The sequence below is a fragment of the Uranotaenia lowii genome, chromosome 2, assembly GCF_029784155.1.
Source record: "Uranotaenia lowii strain MFRU-FL chromosome 2, ASM2978415v1, whole genome shotgun sequence".
Lineage (NCBI taxonomy): Eukaryota > Metazoa > Arthropoda > Insecta > Diptera > Culicidae > Uranotaenia > Uranotaenia lowii.
Window position 1 is genome coordinate 61210791 of NC_073692.1, and position 21567 is coordinate 61232357.

Consider the following 21567-nt stretch of genomic DNA (forward strand, 5'->3'; position numbering starts at 1 on the left):
CGTGTTTCTTCAGGAAAGGCAGCAGACGTTTATTCAAACACTCTTTCACGTAAATTCCTTGGTTGACAGTCCCGAAAGCTATGAAAATGCTGCTTTTCAAGCCACAGATACAGATGGCTTGCCAAACCAGATATTTCTTCGCGAACTTTGACAGTTTCCTGTGCTTGAAAATATCTGCTACCTTTCCCCTTTCTTTTGCCGAATAAAACTCCTGTCCCGGAAGCTGCTTGTAGTCGGCTTTGACGTAGATTTTGTCGTCCATTACCACGCAGTCAAACTTCGTCAGCATCGTCGTGTACAGCCTCCGGGATCGCGCTTTGGCCGTCGTATTTTGTTTATCATCGCGATTTGGAGTCACTACCTGGAGTCTTGTAAGTCGATAGTCCGGCTCGTTTTTTGGCTCGATGCACGGTTGTAGACAATACACCCAGCTTATTTGCGGCATCTCGGAGAGAGAGGTTAGAGTTTCGCTTGAATCTACCGGCAACTCTCTTTGTCGTCTCAGCGGCTTCCGTTTTTCGAATTCCCCCCGATCCAGACTTCCTGGCTGTCGACAAACGTTCCCCAAACACTTTTATTACATTTATAACGGTTGATTTGGCAACTTTTAGCGATTTTGCCAGCTTTGCGTGCGAGTAGCTCGGATTTTCGCGATGCGCGAGCAAAATTTTGATACGCTGCTCTTCTTCCTTGGACGGAATTTTGACAACTGAAGAGTGAATTCCAAAATCAAAATAGAAGCAACATTCTACACACACACCTTCAAAATGAACGGTGTTCAGGTTTTTTAAATGCAAAAATGAAAGAAATACGTCAAGTTGATTTTGATCAAATTTTGACCGTATCACCCTTTATCAGTGCATTTTGTGGAGACGCTTGGTTTCTGTTGGACTTATCAGGGTTACTTCGGCCTCTTTTAGATCCCGCAGTAAAAAAGCAAATATTGTTAAAAAACCGTGCCCAAAACATTTTTTCTGAGTTTTTTTTTTGTATCGAAGCGCTATCTTAAAATTTACTTGACAGAGAGTCATCAAATTTTGCAGCTAGCTAGTTAGCTGAAAACTTGTTTCAATTCTGTCCACGCATGTAAAAGAATGAGTTGTCTTTTTTCGAATACCATCCTGTTGCAGAATTTTAAAGATCACTATTAAACATTTACTAATTGAAACCTTTCAGTATTTACTATCGGTAGCAGCAAAAACTCACTTATTTTTTATATGTTCCGAATTTAACTATAATTAAATAAGTTGTTTTCTGTAATCCTTTTTAAATTCTAGTTTTTCACCTCGTTCGGCGAATACTCAACTGGAGTGGGGCACAAAATAGCGGACACCATGAACCTCCTCTTTACCCAGTCCCAGCTGACTAGCTTCCGGGTTGGTAACTGTGCCATGTTGACGACCGCAGAAATCATCGACTACGTTCAACGGGTCGTTGGAGACTTCGAAAGGACCTGTCTGGAATCACGAAGGTGAAATTTTGTATACAATATTTTAAGGACTTTTCTCATTCATTGCCATTATTTATTGTTTTATTTATTAGCAGAAGAAATGTCGAATAAAAATTGTTTGTAACATGTTTTCATTTTATTTAAAATTTCTAAACAAGCGTGTTTCCATGGCATCTAAGCTAGAGTGCAAAAGCTAAAACGTAACGGTAAAAACATTTTGGACTCTCGTTTTACAACCGCAAAGTATATGAAAGTTCTTCAAGGATCACAATTGTTGAGCCACTAGGACTTAGAAACCAGTGTGGCCATTCTGGTTTTTGATTTGCCTCGAAAGATGACAAGCAAAGAGGATGCCGAAAAACTGCAAAGGAAAAAAAAATCAGTAAGGTGTAGATTTATTGAAAAAATCCTCAGTTCCAGATTTCAGATTGAGAAATTTAAATTCAAATTTCAATTTAAGAAAAAGATTCCAATTAATATAAGAGACACAGATTTAGATTTCAGAATCATATTTCAGATTCAGATTTTAGATTCAGATTTCAGATTCAGATTTCAGATTCAGATTTCAGATTCAGATTTCAGATTCAGATTTCAGATTCAGATTTCAGATTCAGATTTCAGATTCAGATTTCAGATTCAGATTTCAGATTCAGATTTCAGATTCAGATTTCAGATTCAGATTTCAGATTCAGATTTCAGATTCAGATTTCAGATTCAGATTTCAGATTCAGATTTCAGATTCAGATTTCAGATTCAGATTTCAGATTCAGATTTCAGATTCAGATTTCAGATTCAGATTTCAGATTCAGATTTCAGATTCAGATTTCAGATTCAGATTTCAGATTCAGATTTCAGATTCAGATTTCAGATTCAGATTTCAGATTCAGATTTCAGATTCAGATTTCAGATTCAGATTTCAGATTCAGATTTCAGATTCAGATTTCAGATTCAGATTTCAGATTCAGATTTCAGATTCAGATTTCAGATTCAGATTTCAGATTCAGATTTCAGATTCAGATTTCAGATTCAGATTTCAGATTCAGATTTCAGATTCAGATTTCAGATTCAGATTTCAGATTCAGATTTCAGATTCAGATTTCAGATTCAGATTTCAGATTCAGATTTCAGATTCAGATTTCAGATTCAGATTTCAGATTCAGATTTCAGATTCAGATTTCAGATTCAGATTTCAGATTCAGATTTCAGATTCAGATTTCAGATTCAGATTTCAGATTCAGATTTCAGATTCAGATTTCAGATTCAGATTTCAGATTCAGATTTCAGATTCAGATTTCAGATTCAGATTTCAGATTCAGATTTCAGATTCAGATTTCAGATTCAGATTTCAGATTCAGATTTCAGATTCAGATTTCAGATTCAGATTTCAGATTCAGATTTCAGATTCAGATTTCAGATTCAGATTTCAGATTCAGATTTCAGATTCAGATTTCAGATTCAGATTTCAGATTCAGATTTCAGATTCAGATTTCAGATTCAGATTTCAGATTCAGATTTCAGATTCAGATTTCAGATTCAGATTCCGATTTCAGATTCAGATTTCAGATTCAGATTTCAGATTCAGATTTCAGATTCAGATTTCAGATTCAGATTTCAGATTCAGATTTCAGATTCAGATTTCAGATTCAGATTTCAGATTCAGATTTCAGATTCAGATTTCAGATTCAGATTTCAGATTCAGATTTCAGATTCAGATTTCAGATTCAGATTTCAGATTCAGATTTCAGATTCAGATTTCAGATTCAGATTTCAGATTCAGATTTCAGATTCAGATTTCAGATTCAGATTTCAGATTCAGATTTCAGATTCAGATTTCAGATTCAGATTTCAGATTCAGATTTCAGATTCAGATTTCAGATTCAGATTTCAGATTCAGATTTCAGATTCAGATTTCAGATTCAGATTTCAGATTCCGATTTCAGATTCAGATTTCAGATTCAGATTTCAAATTCAGATTTCAGATTCAGATTTCAGATTCAGATTTCAGATTCAGATTTCAGATTTCAGATTCAGATTTCAGATTCAGATTTCAGTTTCTGATTTTAGATTCAGATTTCAGATTCAGATTTCAGATTCAGATTTCAGATTCAGATTTCAGATTCAGATTTCAGATTCAGATTCAGATTTCTGATTATCAGTCAGATTTGAGGTTAATTCCAATGATGAAGATTTTTTTTGTTAAAATTTGATCAAATACCTGTATAACTGCGATCGCAATACCGGCCGCTCCTAGGCTAACGGCATGGGATTTGATGAAATCTCCAAAGGACTTGACACATGGAGTGCTTCGCAATGTTTTCGGGTTTTCCGGATCCATACATTTGACCATTCCGACGGCACCTGAAGTCGCACGATCAAATCGATGATTATTTTAGGAGAAACTTTGAATTTTAATAGGAAACAAACCTGGTGAAGATCGGCAGCAGCTCATCGGGAGATTGGTATCCTTGAACTTATCTGGATTACTTGTCTGCCAATCCGAATAGTTATTGACTCCACAACAGTCGAACTGAAAAAAAAATAAGATTTTTTATCATGAAACAAGACTGTAATATTTAATTCTTTTGTTTTTTATTTTAAAAAAAAACTCACATCAACTTGAATCTCGTCCCACAGATAGGTAATTTCCTGGCTAGTATTTCCTCCGTATTGCTTCATCGAGGTCTGCATGGTCGACTGGAGCAGATTGTAGGTCTGATTCCTGAGCACATAACCACTGATTCCGGCAGCCAGTTCCAGGATGAAAATCAATACCAACAGAACGGAGAACTGGAAAATTATTAAAAAAAAAATGATGTTTAAGAATTTGTTCGAAAGTCCTTTTTAGAAGTTTCAACTCACGGTTAGGGTCATGCAGTAGTTCTCCTTGTAAGCGCCGCAGCATCCGAAGAAGGCAATCACGAAGATGAAGCTTCCGATCACCACCAGGAAAGTGGGCACGCTGAAGAACTGCGAATCGAGGATCTCCCGGAAGTTGTGATAGGCACCCTGCACCGTGAGGCCAATGGCCATAATCGCTATGCCGGTTATCTGAGGATGTTATAAGAAGTTAAAGTAAGATTTAGATTTGAAAATATACAACTATCATACGAGAAACTTACCACGAAGAGAAAGTTAAACAGGAAAAGTAGGTATTTCACCAAATTTCCACTCAAGGTGAGCGCCATCTTGCTTTTCGTCGGTCGTTACCTGTAAGTTTGAATAAACTAGTGAATAGAGAACATTTAGATAATATTCTTAAGTTTACTTAAACAACCACTTATCAACATGAAGATAAACAATTCTCTTTGTTTGCATTTATTGTTTACAGATTGTTCCAGAAAAGTGATAAAAAAAAGTTTTTGAATGTGTTTCGGTGATGATAGGTGGGTGACGACGCGAATCATTTCTTATCTTATCGGTCAAATGCTGACAGCACACGTCTAGTCATTCGGTAAATCTGTTTCTGGTGAAACTTTCGTTGCCGAAGGCTAAAATCAAGAACCAAGGATGATAATCTTGATTCTCTGATTTTAGGCAGCGTGGTTGTAAATTCTTGGAATTTGATCCAAAGGTAGGTCAGAAGGAAAAACAATACGTAGACATTTGTTAACAACACAAGGCTTCATCCGGAATGAAAGACCACTTCATCACCTAAAGTGCCTTTTGAAATGCTGTTTACACTTTTGAAAATCAGCACATAACAGTCACTAACCACTTCCTGCCGTTTCCAATACGGAACGGATTGAAATTCTTAACGACTATAAGTTAGTCGCAGCAATGAATATTTACGTAGGTAATTGTAGGTCCAGACAAAATCAACAAAGTTTAGTTAAATGTATCAAGTTTTTCCTTGGTGATTTTCCACCATTGGGAAGTATAACTAATGATTCAAAACAAAAAAAAAATTGGTAACGAGTTAAAGTTAAGAGACACTTAGGTATTTGACAGCACGTCAATGCTTAGATGCTTGACGCTGAAGTGAAATCTACTTGATGACGTAAAATGGAAAATTAACAAAAGAATCAGAACTGGTAGCAATGAATCATAAGCGGGAAGACCAGGAAAGAGATTGGAGAAGGCTCGAATTGACTTATAAAGCTGGTTGATAGCGATCAAATTTTCCACTGAAAGTAACGTTTGCTTTAATTGTAAAACTTGAAGCAGTAGTGCTTCTGATCCCTGGAGTATGAATCTTTGAACAGAATTTTCTCAAAAGATAGTTATCCTTTTTTTTACTTCCTGCAATTTTTGTATGTCGTCAATCTAATTCAGGCGGATGACTAGTTATTTGCTACTGGATTTCAACTTTCAATGCTTAAGTGGGTAACAGCGCCTTGATTTGGAAGGTGTTTTGAAGCCATTAGTAATAGTTATCTGTGGGAAGTAAATAGCAATGAGTCATAGATTGAGGGCCTTGATGCCACTAAGAAAGGTTTCAATCGGATTTTCTAGATTTAACACACATTTTTCTAGATTCAACACACATTTTTCTAGATTTAACATACATTTAACAAGGCCAAACCTCTTTTACCCATCTTGGAAGGCCCAAGATCTGTTTAACCTTCTTCAGTCCCATAAATTTTTACCCGTTACAGTCCCTGGAGTGTCGATTTGACACTCCTGACCTAAAACCAATAAATCTTTCTTATTTCCCAACCGACTTTAACAAAAATTTTATTTTTGGAAACTTCATTATGTAACTTAAATATGTTTCTTAAACAGTATTCAGCTACATAACTTCAGTTTTCCATTATTCAAAGTCTAAAGGGTGATACGATCAAAATTGGGTCAATATCAACTTAACGTATTTCTTTCAATTTTGCATTTAAAAATCATGAACACCCCTCATTTTGAAGGTGTGTGTGTAGAATGTTGCTCTTATTTTGATTTTGGAATTCACTCTTCAGTTGTCAAAATGCCGTCCAAGGAAGAAGAGCAGCGTATCAAAATTTTGCTCGCGCATCGCGAAAATCCGAGCTACTTTTTTTTTTATTAAAAAAAACCTTTATTCAGTATTCACTTAAAAGCTAGATACAAACATTTTAAATCTAATTAATTCTATCCTGGGTTAATACAGTTATTTCTAACAAATATTAAGATTATTTTCAAAATGTTTCCTAAAAACATTAAAATTATTCCATCTTTGCTCTCTTATATGTTTTTTAAATACATAAAGACTAGGATTTTCAAAATGGACAACATTGTATACAATAGCTTCTGATACCAGCCACAAGGCTGCCTTATTTTTACAATTATCATTGGATATTTTTATATACAGAAGTTCTTCAGGTGATTTAACTTTCGTCTTAAGCCTTTGGATCACTATTTTTTCTATCCACTTCCAAACAATGCCTGATTTAGTACAATACTTGATTCTATGAAAATTCGTGTCTGGTTGATTACATATGTCACATAGATTGCTGTTTACAATATTCGTGTAGGTATACATTTTGACTCTATTTGCAATCACATCATTGAAAATCATATATAGCATAGATCTTGTATGTAGCGTAAGAAAATTATGATTGATATTTTCCCAAATAAAATCCCACTCTAAAGTAGGATACTTTTCAAAGACATCGGGAACTGTATTAAGTTCTTTCAAAAAAGAGATGTAGATGTTTCTATTGGATAGTTCAATATCTTGATCCCCTAACTGTTTAGCTGCTTCTATCCATTTTTTGGCATTTAGAGTAAGACCTTTAACATCATTCAGTTTGATCAAAAAGTGTTCAACTTTTTCTCCACTTTGAATTAAAAGATTCTTCACAAACAGTGATTTGCATTGAGTTTCGGGGTCTAGCAGTTTAAGTCCACCTTTCTCATATTCTAAATATAGTTGATTTCTTTTGATTTTGAAAAATTGGGAACGCCATATAAAATATCCTGCAGCTTTTTTAATTTCTGCTATGTGTGCATTCGATGGTGGAATGATTTGAGAAATGTACCATAATTTCGAGAGCATGTAGGTATTTAGCATTATTACTCTTCCTAGTAACGATAAGTGACGCGCAGCATGGATTGCACAGGTAGCTTTGAATCGGTTGATCAGCACTTGATAATTCTTATACACCATTTCTTTCCAAGTTTTATTCACGATCAATCCAAGTATTTTTAGATCTTCTTTTTCCTTTACCTTTTGAGGTCCTAATTGGCAGTTGTTAAATCTTATGAACCCTGATTTTTTTCAGATTAATTCGAATTCCAGCAGTTTTTGAAAAATCATCAAAGTATGACATTATTAAGTCGAACTCTTCATCGTTTCTGATTAGGAGCGTTAGGTCATCTGCATAAGCAGAGATTTTAATAAACTTATTGTCAATATTTAGTCCCAAAAGGCAGTTATACAACTGTCTTATCAGAGGTTCCAAATACAAAGAAAAAAGTTGCATGGATAAGGGACAACCTTGCCTGACAGATTTTTTTATCGGGAAAGAAGATGTAAGTGAACCATTGACTAACACTTGCGATGAAGCATTAGAATACAAGTTTTTCAGCAGCTGTATAAATCTTGGTGAAAATCTGAATTTTTGCATAACTTCCCATAGACAGATGTGATTAACGGAGTCGAAAGCTTTTTCTAAATCTAAAGTGAGAATAGCAAATTTAACTCTCTTAGATTGTTGAGCTTTTGTTATCAAAGTTCTTATTTGATCGAGATTTGAGATACATGATTTTTGCGGAACTCCAGCTGTTTGCCCTTCTCCAAGCAGCACATTCATACACTTTGCAAGACGGAAAGACATAATTTTGGCCAGAATTTTGTAATCAGTGTTCAAAAGACTTATAGGACGGTAATTATTGATATCTGATCTGTTTCCTGTTTTTGGCACTAGAGTGATAATACCCTTTGAAAAGTTATCTTGCACTGGTAATTCACCGTTTATCAAACCGTTAAACAGTCGTAACATGTCAATTTTCAAAAGATCAAAATAATGTTCGTAAAATTCATATGTAATTCCATCAGGACCTGGAGCTTTTTTCTTGGTTGCCTGTTGAATAATCGTGCGTAGCTCTTCTTCTTCTATTTGTTTTGTTAATTCATCATTCATAACGTCTGATAGGGATGTATTGATAAAATTAAGAGCCAAGTATTGTCGATTATCTGAAATACTGTTTTCCCTGAATAACTCCTGGTAGTGTTGGTAAACATACTGTTTAGGAGTTTGATTTAAAGTTGAAAAGCCCAATAACGGTGAGTTGTAACCTCTTTTGACAATTGCGGACACTTGATAAATGCTCATTTTTTCTGATTCCATCATTGTTGATGGCTGAAACCGGGTTTGATAAGAAGCTAACCGACGATGTTCAGCTTCTAAAATTTTTGTTTTAGCTATCTTCAACTCGTCATCTACGATTTCTCCATCGGCTTGTTTTTCCATCAAATCGCTCAATTTTTGATACCATTTCTCTTTGTTCCTAGCATTTTGCTGATTGAATTCAAAGGATTTCGATTTGTAGAATTGACGCACTTTAGCTTTAAAATCATAGGCCCACCATTCTGCGAAACTATTCTGATATTTCCTCCGTTTTTTCAAATCATCATAAACTTTACTGAAATCGACCGAGTTTTGTTCAACTTTGAGCATTGCGTGGTTTATCTTCCAATAGCCTCTACCTATAACTGGCATAACAGCTGATCTTTGTATAGTGTAATTCATGATCACAGCGTGGTGATCCGAAAATGGTACCCCTACAACTTCATGTTTTCCAACTCGTTTAGCAAAATCACTATTCGTGTAGAACCGATCTAACCTAGAGCCTGAGTTACCTCTATGGAATGTATAACGTCTGGCAGACGACCCGAGATCTACGAGCTTGAGAGAGTTCACTACAATCTTTAATCCCTCACACAATGGTCCGTTCCCGCTTTTAAAATCTCTCTCATCCAAGATACAATTAAAATCGCCACCCATTACAATTTGGGCGGAAGTTGCTCTCCCGATAAACGGAACAATTTTCTCTTTAAATAACTCCTCTCTTTCAGCTTTGTACTGAGAGCCAGAATGGCCATATACATTGATGATATTGATGTCTTCGTGTATAATTGATGTTATGCGACCAGAAGGATCCAACATAAGGTGTTCAAAATTTAAAGTTTTTCTGATTAAAATAGCTGTGCCAAGATTCGAATCACTTCTGTTAATAATAGCATGATGCGTTGGAATAAACGAAAAATTACAAAAGGCTACCTCCTGCAGAAGTATGATATCTAAATCATACTGATTTATGAAATCTCTGAGTAGATTCCTTTTCGAGCTGATTGTGATGGAGTTAATGTTGAGCGTACAAATTTTCCTTATGTAATTCATATTCCAAAGAAAGAGGAATCAAATTGGTAAATGAGCTGTCATCAACTTTGCTTGAAACAAAGTGGACACAATTCAGGAAGTCATCATAGAACATTGGTCTCATAAGAAACGGCAGCGGGAAAATTTCCAACAACTACTTACTACTTTTCCGTAGTCCTTTTTTCTCCATGGCGATGGAGCTATCAGCCATGAATTTAAGCACGTTCGTCGATGTTCGCTCGTTGCTCCTAGCAGCTTTCCGGCTTCGCGACTTCCTGGCGGTTTCAACCTCGGTAAATCCTTTTAACAGCTCCTCTTCGCTGTCCGTTGTAGATCTTCCATCAGAGACGTGTTTCCTCTTCGTTGTTTTGTCCGCATCATTCACCTCGGCATCCATGGTACCGTCAAACGGGGCATCATGCAACAGCGGGGTTCGATGCAACATTTATATAACCCTACATTAAATCAATTTTTAATTTAATGTATTGTAATAAAGTTATCTTTTATTGATCACAAAATGATGATGACATAATTTCTCACATCTTAAGCAAGTTTTCTTAAGATTTTTATTTTTATGTAAAATTTGAAAAATCGAGCAATAAATGTACAAATTTCAACATTTTTTTATGCCAAAAAAAACTTTATTCAGTATGACAGATCGGCTTGATAATATTACCTACAAACTTTTTACTGGTTTCCTCATGTTATACCAACATTGTTGGTGTAAAAATATTTTTCGAACAATCACCCAATTTTTTTAAATAAATATTTTTAAAATTTCGTTAGGTGTCTGGGGTTAAATGCAACAAAATGCAAATCAAAGAAATACCTGGTAAATCTCGTTTCCATGTGTTGGAATATGAATGTTTTGCATCACGCGTTTGTAAAGATTGGAATTTGATTCATCGAAACATTTATTTTAATGATTTCAGCTTTTAGAATTTTTCGTAGTAATATTTAACCCCTAAATGTATGCAGCATCTTCATTTTCAGAAAAAATGTGAAAATTATTTATTACAGACCCAAAAACTACTGCAATTGGTGTTGTCATGCGTAATGGTCTTTAAGGCATCGCTAATTTATTAAAAACTATAAATTTTCGTACGTGTTCATAAGATTTTTCATTAAAAACAAAGTTTGTTGCAAGTTACCCCATTTTCTAAGGAGGGTGAAAATCGCATGTTTTTAGAAAATTAAAAATAACTGAAGAAACCTATAATTTTTCTAACTACGCCAATTTGATACCCCAGCATCCTTAAAACTTTTGATGCATAAGGGGTAGGATTAATTGTGAACATAAGTTTTTTAGAAGCCATTGAAGTTGAAAATTGTTGCATGTTGCCCCAGTTGACGGTACTATCCTCAGCAGCATCGATTCTCTCGGGGTTTTCCTCATATTTCTCTTGGGTAGAACAGCCTTGCTCTGGGGCACTCGCAGGTATCCCATTTCCTTCCTCCATAGGTTTTCCACTCAATGACGAAACTCGGTTTCGTGGGGTGAGAGCAACCAAGTTCAGCTCTCCTTTCTCTCCAGCAGTAGCAGCGGTGGGTTTGCTCTTGAGAGCATCAGCATACGAGCTACCAGCACGTGGTACGCTAGTTTCCGGTTGGATGATAACTGTTGCTGACTTCCGCGGACAATCAGCTTTCAGGTGGCCATCTTGTTTGCTCAAGAAGCATTTGTGTCGTAGGCCCTCATAATATACTCTTCCCCTGCGGTGTTGAAAGTATAAGGTGGCTGGAATTTCTTTTTTAATGACCATGTACACTCCTCGCACACCTGTATACATGTTCAATTCAAACTCAGCAGGGAATTTTTCGCGCACTGACCTTTTAATCACCCCATATTTTCCAAGGACGAGTGAAATTTCCAAATCGGATACTTCCGGCGGTAGATCGAACACCCTGACGTACCGCAGGCAACCTCCAGCAACCGACATCGTGATATCCACAGCAGTCCCATTTGAGTATTGGAACTGCTGCACCTCAGCGTTCTGAAGTAAAGCGTCCTTCATTGCAGCCTCCGTCGCAAACTTGATGCACATGCATCTTTCATCTGTGATACGATATGTGCTCTCCATCGCAGTAACATCCGCGTTTAGCACCTTAACGAACCGCGCCATTTCAGCCAGTGATGGGGCAGCTGATTTTTCTGGGAAACTAAACACTAACGTGTTCTTCACAATTCCTTCCATTGTATTCCTTCACAATTCCAACCGCTAAACTATGCGGGAAAAAAAACCAATGGCCGCTACAACGGCAAAGTCTACACATTAGCCTCAGTGATAGTCGAAAGCGTCCTCTCACTACGAAGTCTGAGTGTCAACTGTACTCGCACGCAAAGCTGGCAAAATCGCTAAAAGTTGCTAAATCAACCGTTACAAATGTAATTAAAGTGTTTGGGGAACGTTTGTCGACAGCCAGGAAGTCTGGATCGGGGGGAAATCGAAAACCGGAAGCCGCTGAGACGACAAAGAGAGTTGCCGGTAGTTTCAAGCGAAACCCTAATCTCTCTCTCCGAGATGCCGCAAATACGCTGGGTGTATCGTCTACAACCGTGCATCGAGCCAAAAAACGAGTCGGACTATCGACTTGCAAGAAGGTAGTGACTCCAAATCGCGATAATAAACTAAATAAGACGGCCAAAGCGCGATCCCGGAGGCTGTACACGACGATGCTGACGAAGTTTGACTGCGTGGTAATGGACGACGAAACCTACGTCAAAGCCGACTACAAGCAGCTTCCGGGACAGGAGTTTTATACGCCAAAAGGAAGGGGAAAGGTAGCAGATATTTTCAAGCACATGAAACTGTTAAAGTTCGCGAAGAAATATCTGGTTTGACAAGCCATCTGTACCTGTGGCTTGAAAAGCAGCATTTTCATAGCTTCCGGGACTGTCAACCAAGAAATTTACGTGAAAATGTGTTTGAATAAACCTACCTACCTTTCCTGAAGAAACACGGTTGTTCCGTATTGTTTTGGCGGGATTTGGCATCTTGCCATTAAGGTAAAAAGGCCATGGAGTGGTACGCCGCCAACAACGTGCAGGTGGTTCCCAAGGACAAGAACCCTCCCAACACGCCAGAGCTCCGACCAATTGAGAAATACTGGGCTATTGTCAAGCGTAACCTAAAGAAGACCAAAAAAAATGCTAAGGACGAGCAGCAGTTCAAGGCAAACTGGCTTTCTGCGGCGAAGAAGGTGGACAAGGTGGCTGTACAAAATCTGATGGCAGGGTTAAGCGTAAGGCCCGGCAGTTCGGATTTGGAAAAACGGAAGCCTAATTAAATTTTTTCTTGAATTTTATACTAATGAAACTTGAAAAAGATATTTAATTTGATTTTTTAAATAAACGATTTCACCGATTTACACGCATTTTCCCTTGACCAAATTTTGACCGTATCACCCTTTAGGTTGGGATACTATCTATCGATGAATGGTGGCTAGTGAACGGTAGACAATGTGCAACTTGAGACCCCATACACCCAACCTTCGGGTAGTGGTCATATCACCTCTTGTCTGCAACTCCGATTTTCTACCTCCCCGTGGTGCTAGCTGGGGTGCGAGCAACCTTAGCGGAGATCGGGTACCTAACCCCGGTGGATGCTTTGGTCGCATGCAGACTAAGTTAGGGGGCTTCGTACGCGTCTGTTCTCCATGTTAGGGGCGGCGTGCGGAGTGCAACAACGTCCTGGTGGTGTTCGGGGCCCAAAACAGCAACATCACGACGGTCCTCCTGCGAGATAGTGGGGTTAGCTGCGGGCCTTGCGAGCCCGTGACTACAAAAAACATAAGCAACGAACAACGAACAACAAATTTCGGATGGAAAGCGGCAAAGACCCACGCGACGAAAAGGGACTAGCGATTGGAAACTTGGAACATGGAACTGCCGATCTCTAAACTTTGTGGGTAGTACCCACGTGCTCTCCAATGAATTGAAGAGCCGCAAATTCGACATCATAGCGCTGCAGGAGATATGCTGGAAGGGCTCCACGGTACGAACGTATCCAGATGGTCGTGCCATCTACCAGAGCTGCGGCAACACACACGAGCTTGGAACAGCTTTTATAGTGATGGGAAAGATGCAAAAGCGCGTGATCGGGTGGTGGCCGATCAACTCACGAATGTGCCGGTTGAGAATCAAGGGCCGGTTCTTCAACATCAGCATCATCCACGTGCACAGCCCTCACCTCGGAAGTACCGGTGACGACAAAGACGAATTCTACGCGCAGCTGGAGCGTGAATACGACCGTTGCCCAAAACATGATATCAAGATCTTCATCGGGGATTTCAATGCTCAGATCGGCCAGGAGGAGGAATTCAAACCGACAATTGGAAGGTTCAGTGCGCACCAGCTGACCAACGAAAACGGCCTCAGACTTATTGATTTTGCCGCCTCCAAACGCATGGCCGTACGTAGTACCTTTTTCCAGCTCCGCCTCCTACACAAGTACACCTGGAGATCACCGTATCAAACTCAACCACAGATCGACCACGTTTTGATTGACAGCCGGCACTTCTCGGACATCATCGATGTAAGATCCTGTCGAGGCGCCAACATCGAGTCAGACCACTATCTGGTGATGGTGAAAATGCGTCCAAAACTCTCCGTAGTGAACAACACACGAAACCGGCGCCCGCCTCGGTTAAATATCGCACGACTGAAGCAACCTGAGGTCGCGGCAGACTACGCGCAATCGGTTGAAGCAGCGCTGCCGGCAGAGGGCGAGCTTAACGAAGCCCCTCTCGAGGACTGTTGGGATACCATCAAGACAGTCATCAACAGTGCTGCGGAGAACGTCATCGGTTATGTGGAGCGAACTCGACGGAACGACTGGTTCGACGAAGAGTGTAGGAGGATGATGGACGAAGAGAATGCCGCGCGGGCGGCAGTAGTGCAAAGAGGCACCCGTCGAAATATGGAAAATCACCGACAGCGGAAGAGGCAGCGAGTCCGAATTTTCCAGGAGAAAAAGCGCCGCCTTGAGGAGGAGGAGCTCGAGTAGCTGGAGCAGCTGCATCGTTCCCAAGAAACACGAAAGTTCTATCAGAAACTCAACGCCTCCCGCAAAGGCTTCGTGCCGCAAGCCGAAATGTGCCGGGATAAGGACCGGGGCATCCTGACGGACAATCGTGAGGTGACCAAAAGGTGGAAGCAGCACGTCGATGAACATCTGAACGGCACACGCAGGAGATCAAGACGGTGGGGGAAGGTACATCGCCGGAGGAGCCACTTCCAACGACGAGTGAAGTTAAGGAAGCCATTCGCCAGCTGAATAGAAACAAGTCAGCTGGGAAGGATGGCATCGCAGCTGAACTCATCAAAATGGGCCCGGACAAGTTGGCCGATTGCCTATACCGGTTGATAGTCCGGATCTGGGACATAGAACAGCTACCGGAGGAGTGGAAGGAGGGGGTAATATGCCCCATCTACAAGAAGGGCGACAAATTGGACTGTGAGAACTACCGAGCGATCACTGTCCTCAATGCCGCCTACAAAGTGTTGTCCCGAATCCTACTCCGCCGCCTAACGTCACAAGCAAACAGATTCGTGGGAAGTCATCAGGCCGGCTTCATGGAGGGACGGTCAACGACGGACCAGATATACACATTACGGCAAATCCTCCAAAAATGCCGGGAACACCAAGTCCCTGCGCACCATCTATTCATCGACTTCAAAGCCGCAAACGACACGAGCGACCGTAACGAGCTATGGAAAATCATGGACGAGAACGGCTTTTTCCGGGAAGCTGATCAGACTGATCAAGGAGACGATGGATGGAACGCAGTGCGGATTTCGGGTGAATTGTCGAGTTAGTTCGAATCGCGCAGGGGGCTTCGACAAGGTGATGGTCTATCCTGCATGACGTGGCGCTAGAAGGTGTTATTCGACGAGCGGTGGGCGAAATGCGGGGCACGATTTTCAACAGATCCAGTCAACTTATCTGCTTTGCCGATGACATTGATATAGTCGGCAGATCATCTGCGGCGGTGGAGGAGATCTACCGCAAACTGAAACGCGAAGCAGGAAGGATTGGGTTGATGATTAATACATCCAAGACGAAGTACATGCTGGCCTGCGGATCCGAGACCGACCGAACCCGCTTGTCCAGTAACAACTAGGTCACGATCGACGGCGACGAGCTGGAGGTAGTCGAAGACTTTGTCTATCTCGGCTCACTGGTGACCGCAGACAATGACACCAGCCGTGAGATCCGGAGGCGAATTATCAGCGGAAGTCGTGCCTACTATGGACTCCACAAGCAACTGCGGTCGAGAAGACTTAGCCCTCGCACGAAGTGTAACCTGTATATGACGCTCATTAGACCGGTTGTTCTCTACGGGCACGAGACATGGATATTGCTCGAAGAGGACCTGCGTACACTCGGAGTATTCGAGCGACGAGTGTTAAGAACCATCTTTGGCGGCGTACAGGAGAACGGAGTGTGGAGGCGAAGGATGAACCACGAGCTCGCGCGACTCTACGGCGAACCCAGTATCCAGAAGGTGGTGAAAGCTGGCCGGATACGCTGGGCAGGACATAATGCGAGAATGCCGGACGACTGTCCTGCAAAACAGGTGTTCGCTACGCATCCGGTAGGAACAAGACGAGCGGGGGCGCAACGAGCGAGGTGGTTAGACCAAGTGGAGCGTGATCTGGCGAGCGTGGGGTGCCCGAGGAATTGGAAAACGGTTGCTATGAACCGAGTGAATTTTAGGAATAACATATGTTCGTCAAGTTATGTCGTGAGACGGAACACTATGTAAATAAAAAAAAAATAAAAATTAAGGAACAAAACTAAAACATTATTTCTGGGCAAAATATCTCCAAAATAGCTATTGCCCATTATCTTTCAAATGAGATCAGAAGATCTACAACATGTCCAAAGACGGCTGAGGTATGAATGATCAATATTTGCATGTTTTATAGCGGGTGATCCCAAACTTTCGGCCGGCAGTGTATATACCATGTCCTCATGTCAATGCAGGTAAATCCTTCTTCGTATTCTCCTACTCGTGTTTATAGCCCAGACTTCGATCATTTTTCTGTCCAGTTTGATTTGTCTATGCTGCTGGAAATTCGTGTAATCCCGGTCTCGCATCGTCCTCTTCTGATTCCAAGAATTTTCGAAGCTAAATATAGACACGTCGATGCTGATAAAATGTACTTTACTGATGGATCACTTATTGAGGGATTTGGAGTGTTCAACGAAATATCTAGCGCCCTCACAGTCTCCAGTCACCATGCTCTGTATATGTAGCGATGTTAGCAGCTATTCACTGGGCTTTGGACAGTGTCGCTTCAAGGCCAGTTGAAGCAATCCATTCAGAAAGCCCTCGCAGTACTTCCTCAAGAAGATACGGAATAATTTGAGTGCTTTATCAAAACGTCGCTTTACCATCACCTTCGTTTGGGTTCCCTCGCATTGCTCGATAGTGGGCAATGTGAAGGCAGACTCTCTGGCAAAGGTGGGGGCGATGGAAGGCAACACGTAGCCACGTGAAATCGTCTTCAACGAATTTTACTATTTGGTTCGAAGAAACTCTCTTGTCAACTGGTAGCGCAAATGAGACGAGGATGAGTTGGGTCGGTGGCTCCACTCGATTATCCCAAAGTTAAGCCTTAAACCCTGGTTTAATAGGTTGGACCTGTGTCGGGATTTTTTTCGTATATTTTCCCGTCTCATGTCCAATCATTATTCCTTATCCTTACCCTTATCCTCTATCGTTTTGACATTGCTGGCAGCAATTTGTGTGGTTGCGGCCAAGGTTACCATGACATCCAGCATATTGTTTGGTCGTATGAGGTTCATCTTGTCGCCATACCGAATTTTATAGACTCCCTTGGGGCTCGAGGAAAACCACCTAATGTTCCAGTGAGAGATTTACTAGGTGTGCTAGATTTGGACTACATGTTCGAAATCTACCTTTTTCTAAAAGCTATCGATTTTCGTCTATAATTCTTTTTTATTTTCATATTTCCCTTTCTATCTTCCTTTCTTCTCTCACAAAGTGTTAAGTTAAGCGAACCATTGTAAACAACCAAAATCGATTTTATCTCCTTAAAGCCTAAAGGTATGAGCCGTTTCAAATAAATTGTAAAAAAAACCATACGGCGAATTTAAGTTGACCACTTTTTGATCCGAACACCCTTTAGCGTCATTTTTGATAGAACTAAAATGGCAATCCAATTTGTGCTTAACTTGGTAATGTTTGTGCTTATCCCTAAACTTTTGATTTTTATAACTGCCAAACTAAAGTAAGGTCTCCAGGCTTTTTTCAGCACGTATCCGGGCCGGACAAACCGGGCAACAAAAATCAAGAAAAAAAATAGAGAAAATAATTTTTCTTCATCAAAACTTTTCAACAGATTTTGAATCGTATTTTAGGCTTCCAAAAAACCTTACATGACAATTTTTATAACATGCTCAAAAAATTTAGGTTTGGAGGCGTTCGTTGTTTTTTTTTGTTTGATTTGCCAAATAAATTGAATAAATCCTGGCAAAATCCGGGCATTTTTTTTTAATGAAATCTGAGCAACCGGGCCGGACCGGATTGTTCCCAAATTTTGTATTAAATATTCGGACAAACCCGGATAAAATCGGGCAATCTGGCAACCTTAGACTAAAGCAAACGGAATTCAAAATATTTTAATAGATTACAATTGTAACAAAAACGTGTAAAATGTGTGCCAGCCTATGCAAAGCTAGAAGTATGGTCCTATTTGATCCATTTGAATAAATATTGGCTTTTAAATATAGACAAACACTTAATCAGGTCTCACCTTTGTTGAAAACAAACATTGTAACATGCTGGAGCATTCGAAAAGTTTGACATTTACGTGCGCTTTTAATGTTAACAAGACATTTAATTTTCATAGGAAACAGTTTTGAATATAATCAATGGAGTTCAGTGCACTTTGTGAGAATTATGATTGTTAAAACACAACTAATATCAGTTTGTGGCCATGTTTTCAATCTCAATCGAAATTTAGCAAAGATCAACTGTGACTTCAACTGAGGTATAGCTTGAATCAGGTATCCTCAGTTTATTCAATATGCAGAGCCAAAACATGATAGGCTTTAGCCATAATTTCCTGTGTTTAGTACCCGTATTTCCCTATCACGCACACTAGTTAGATATCCGTTTTTTTTTTGCCACGATAACTATGTATCCCCACGGGGTGAGCGCATGAGTTTAAATAAGTGCACCTTGCACTCATCATAGGCACATACATATTATTATAGAACTTTAAGCCGGCAACCGGGCAACTCCACGCCCAACTTCCACCAGCAGTCGTCCACCTTGCAGGGGATTTTTTAAACATTCAAAACAGAACCAGTTTATGCTCACGTTCAGCGTTTTTTTTCTGTTCTCTACCATTCTGAACTGGATAGCACCGAAACACGTTTTCGTGAAATGCTACGTGGACTTCGTCAGCAGCAGCCCCCCAATTAGTTCGAATCGATTCGAGCCGGCTTCTAGCCTCTCTGTGGGTAGGTAAATGGACAGAAAGCCTTCAAAACTCGTAGACACAGAGAGATTGTTTGCTCAATAATATAATGGTTAAATGTAACGATTCGGTAGCATTCGGGTGAACGTGACCTTGAACGAGATGTAGACTTTTTCCGTGGCCTTGATTTACATTTGGTTGTAGTCCTTTGTCGATTGGCTTTCAGCTATCCAATACGGTAAGCAATCTTCCATTGACGACCTTTGATCTTCAATATAACTAGACTAACTCGTCGCGCAATTACACATCGCTATCGGATGAACGCATCGATTTTCAATGTGTAACCTCACTCAAGTGCCCCCCTTTCTGTTACATTTCTTCTTATCAGTACAGTTCATCTAAATACAAACTCGATGGGTTATTAGCGCCTACATCCTTTTATATCGCGAGCATTTCACATATTTGTGTGAATAATTCACGGCTTTGTGCAAACTGCACACATCAGTCAGTCAGCCAGTTTTGTTGATAACGTTTATTCACCATCGTTACAAATAAGTCTAAAGCCTGCATATAGGAATGTACTACCTTCTAATTATCACACCCTCGAAAGGGTAGGAAAATTTTTCCCCGAAAAAAAAAACACTAAACCTTATTACCTTCTACAATCGATAAAGATAAAAACACACTGATACAGGAACGAATCAATCTTCTACTTAGTACTTGTGAAAAAGATAAAATACTTTAGATCCAACCGGTACACGATACACGAAACCCGGTCGTGTTGGATTCACCCCGAATTCACGTCCTATCCGAACGAGTAACAAAATACAACTGCAGCCCGACTGACAGCTTGCTGACAATTATGCAGCGGGCGCGATTTTGCTGCTGATGATGTGGTTGACGCGATAAAGGGTGTGCTATATTTGAAAGGAATCAATTTTAAGTTAAAATATCTTTAATTTATCCACACTATTAAAAATTTCTGAACTTTAAAATTAACATTGAAAGCCATATGGTAAATCAACTATTCCAGATAAATTGACAGTAAAGCTAAAAAGCTAAAAAGCTATTTAAAAAATATGAAAAAAATACACAAATAACAAAAACTACAAAATAATTTGAAAAAAATACCTGAGTTAAAAAAATTATAAATGTTGTACAAATAAAAACAATATAAACAATGCAAACAAACGATATAAATAAAAAAAGGTACAAAAATGACAAACATGACAAAAATGACAAAACTGGCAACAATGTCAAAATTAACAAAAGTGACCAAAAAGACAAAAATGTCAAAAATGAAAAACATGACACAAATTACAAAAATGACAAAAATGACAAAAATGACAAAAATGACAAAAATGACAAAAATGACAAAAATGACAAAAATGACAAAAATGACAAAAATGACAAAAATGACAAAAATGACAAAAATGACAAAAATGACAAAAATGACAAAAATGACAAAAATGACAAAAATGACAAAAATGACAAAAATGACAAAAATGACAAAAATGACAAAAATGACAAAAATGACAAAAATTACAAAAATTACAAAAATGACAAAAATGACAAAAATGACAAAAATGACAAAAATGACAAAAATGACAAAAATGATAAAAATGACAAAAATGACAAAAATGACAAAAATGACAAAAATGACAAAAATGACAAAAATGACAAAAATGACAAAAATGACAAAAATGACAAAAATGACAAAAAGGACAAAAATGACAAAAATGACAAAAATGACCAAAATGACAAAAATGACTAAAATGACTAAAATGACAAAACTGGAAACATTGTCAAAATTAACAAAAGTGACCAAAAAGACAAAAATGTCAAAAATGACAAAAATGAAAAACATGACACAAATTACAAAAATGACAAAAATGACAAAAATGACAAAAATGACAAAAATGACAAAAATGACAAAAATGACAAAAATGACAAAAATGACAAAAATGACAAAAATGACAAAAATGACAAAAATGACAAAAATGACAAAAATGACAAAAATGACAAAATGACAAAAATGACAAAAATGACAAAAATGACAAAAACGACAAAAATTACAAAAATTACAAAAATTACAAAAATTACAAAAATGACAAAAATGACAAAAATTACAAAAATTACAAAAATTGCAAAAATTACAAAAATTACAAAAATTACAAAAATGACAAAAATGACAAAAATGACGAAAATGGCAAAAATGGCAAAAATGACAAAAATCATTTTTGTTTTGAATTATTTCCGACTACTTTCATGACTAGAATTTCTTACTCTACCCTAGTGTACCGGTATCGCGAGCATAAAATTCTCTTTCTCATTCACTCCCCAATTCCACAAGCCAACATCGACGCCCGACT

The 21567-nt window shown here is 39.0% G+C and overlaps 1 protein-coding gene across 1 annotated transcript; it reads right to left on the minus strand.

Annotated features, from left to right (window-relative positions):
* Nucleotides 1-1592: 1592 nt before the first annotated feature.
* LOC129748854 (CD63 antigen) lies at nt 1593-20037 on the minus strand. The gene is made up of 7 exons (XM_055743619.1): nt 19852-20037; nt 4570-4657; nt 4310-4498; nt 4061-4237; nt 3875-3977; nt 3666-3808; nt 1593-1811 (listed from the first exon to the last, which is right to left on the minus strand). The coding sequence occupies exons 2-7, from the start codon at nt 4633-4635 to the stop codon at nt 1740-1742; spliced, it is 750 nt and encodes a 249-aa protein (XP_055599594.1). The 5' UTR covers nt 4636-4657; nt 19852-20037; the 3' UTR covers nt 1593-1739.
* Between the last annotated feature and the right edge of the window lie 1530 nt (nt 20038-21567).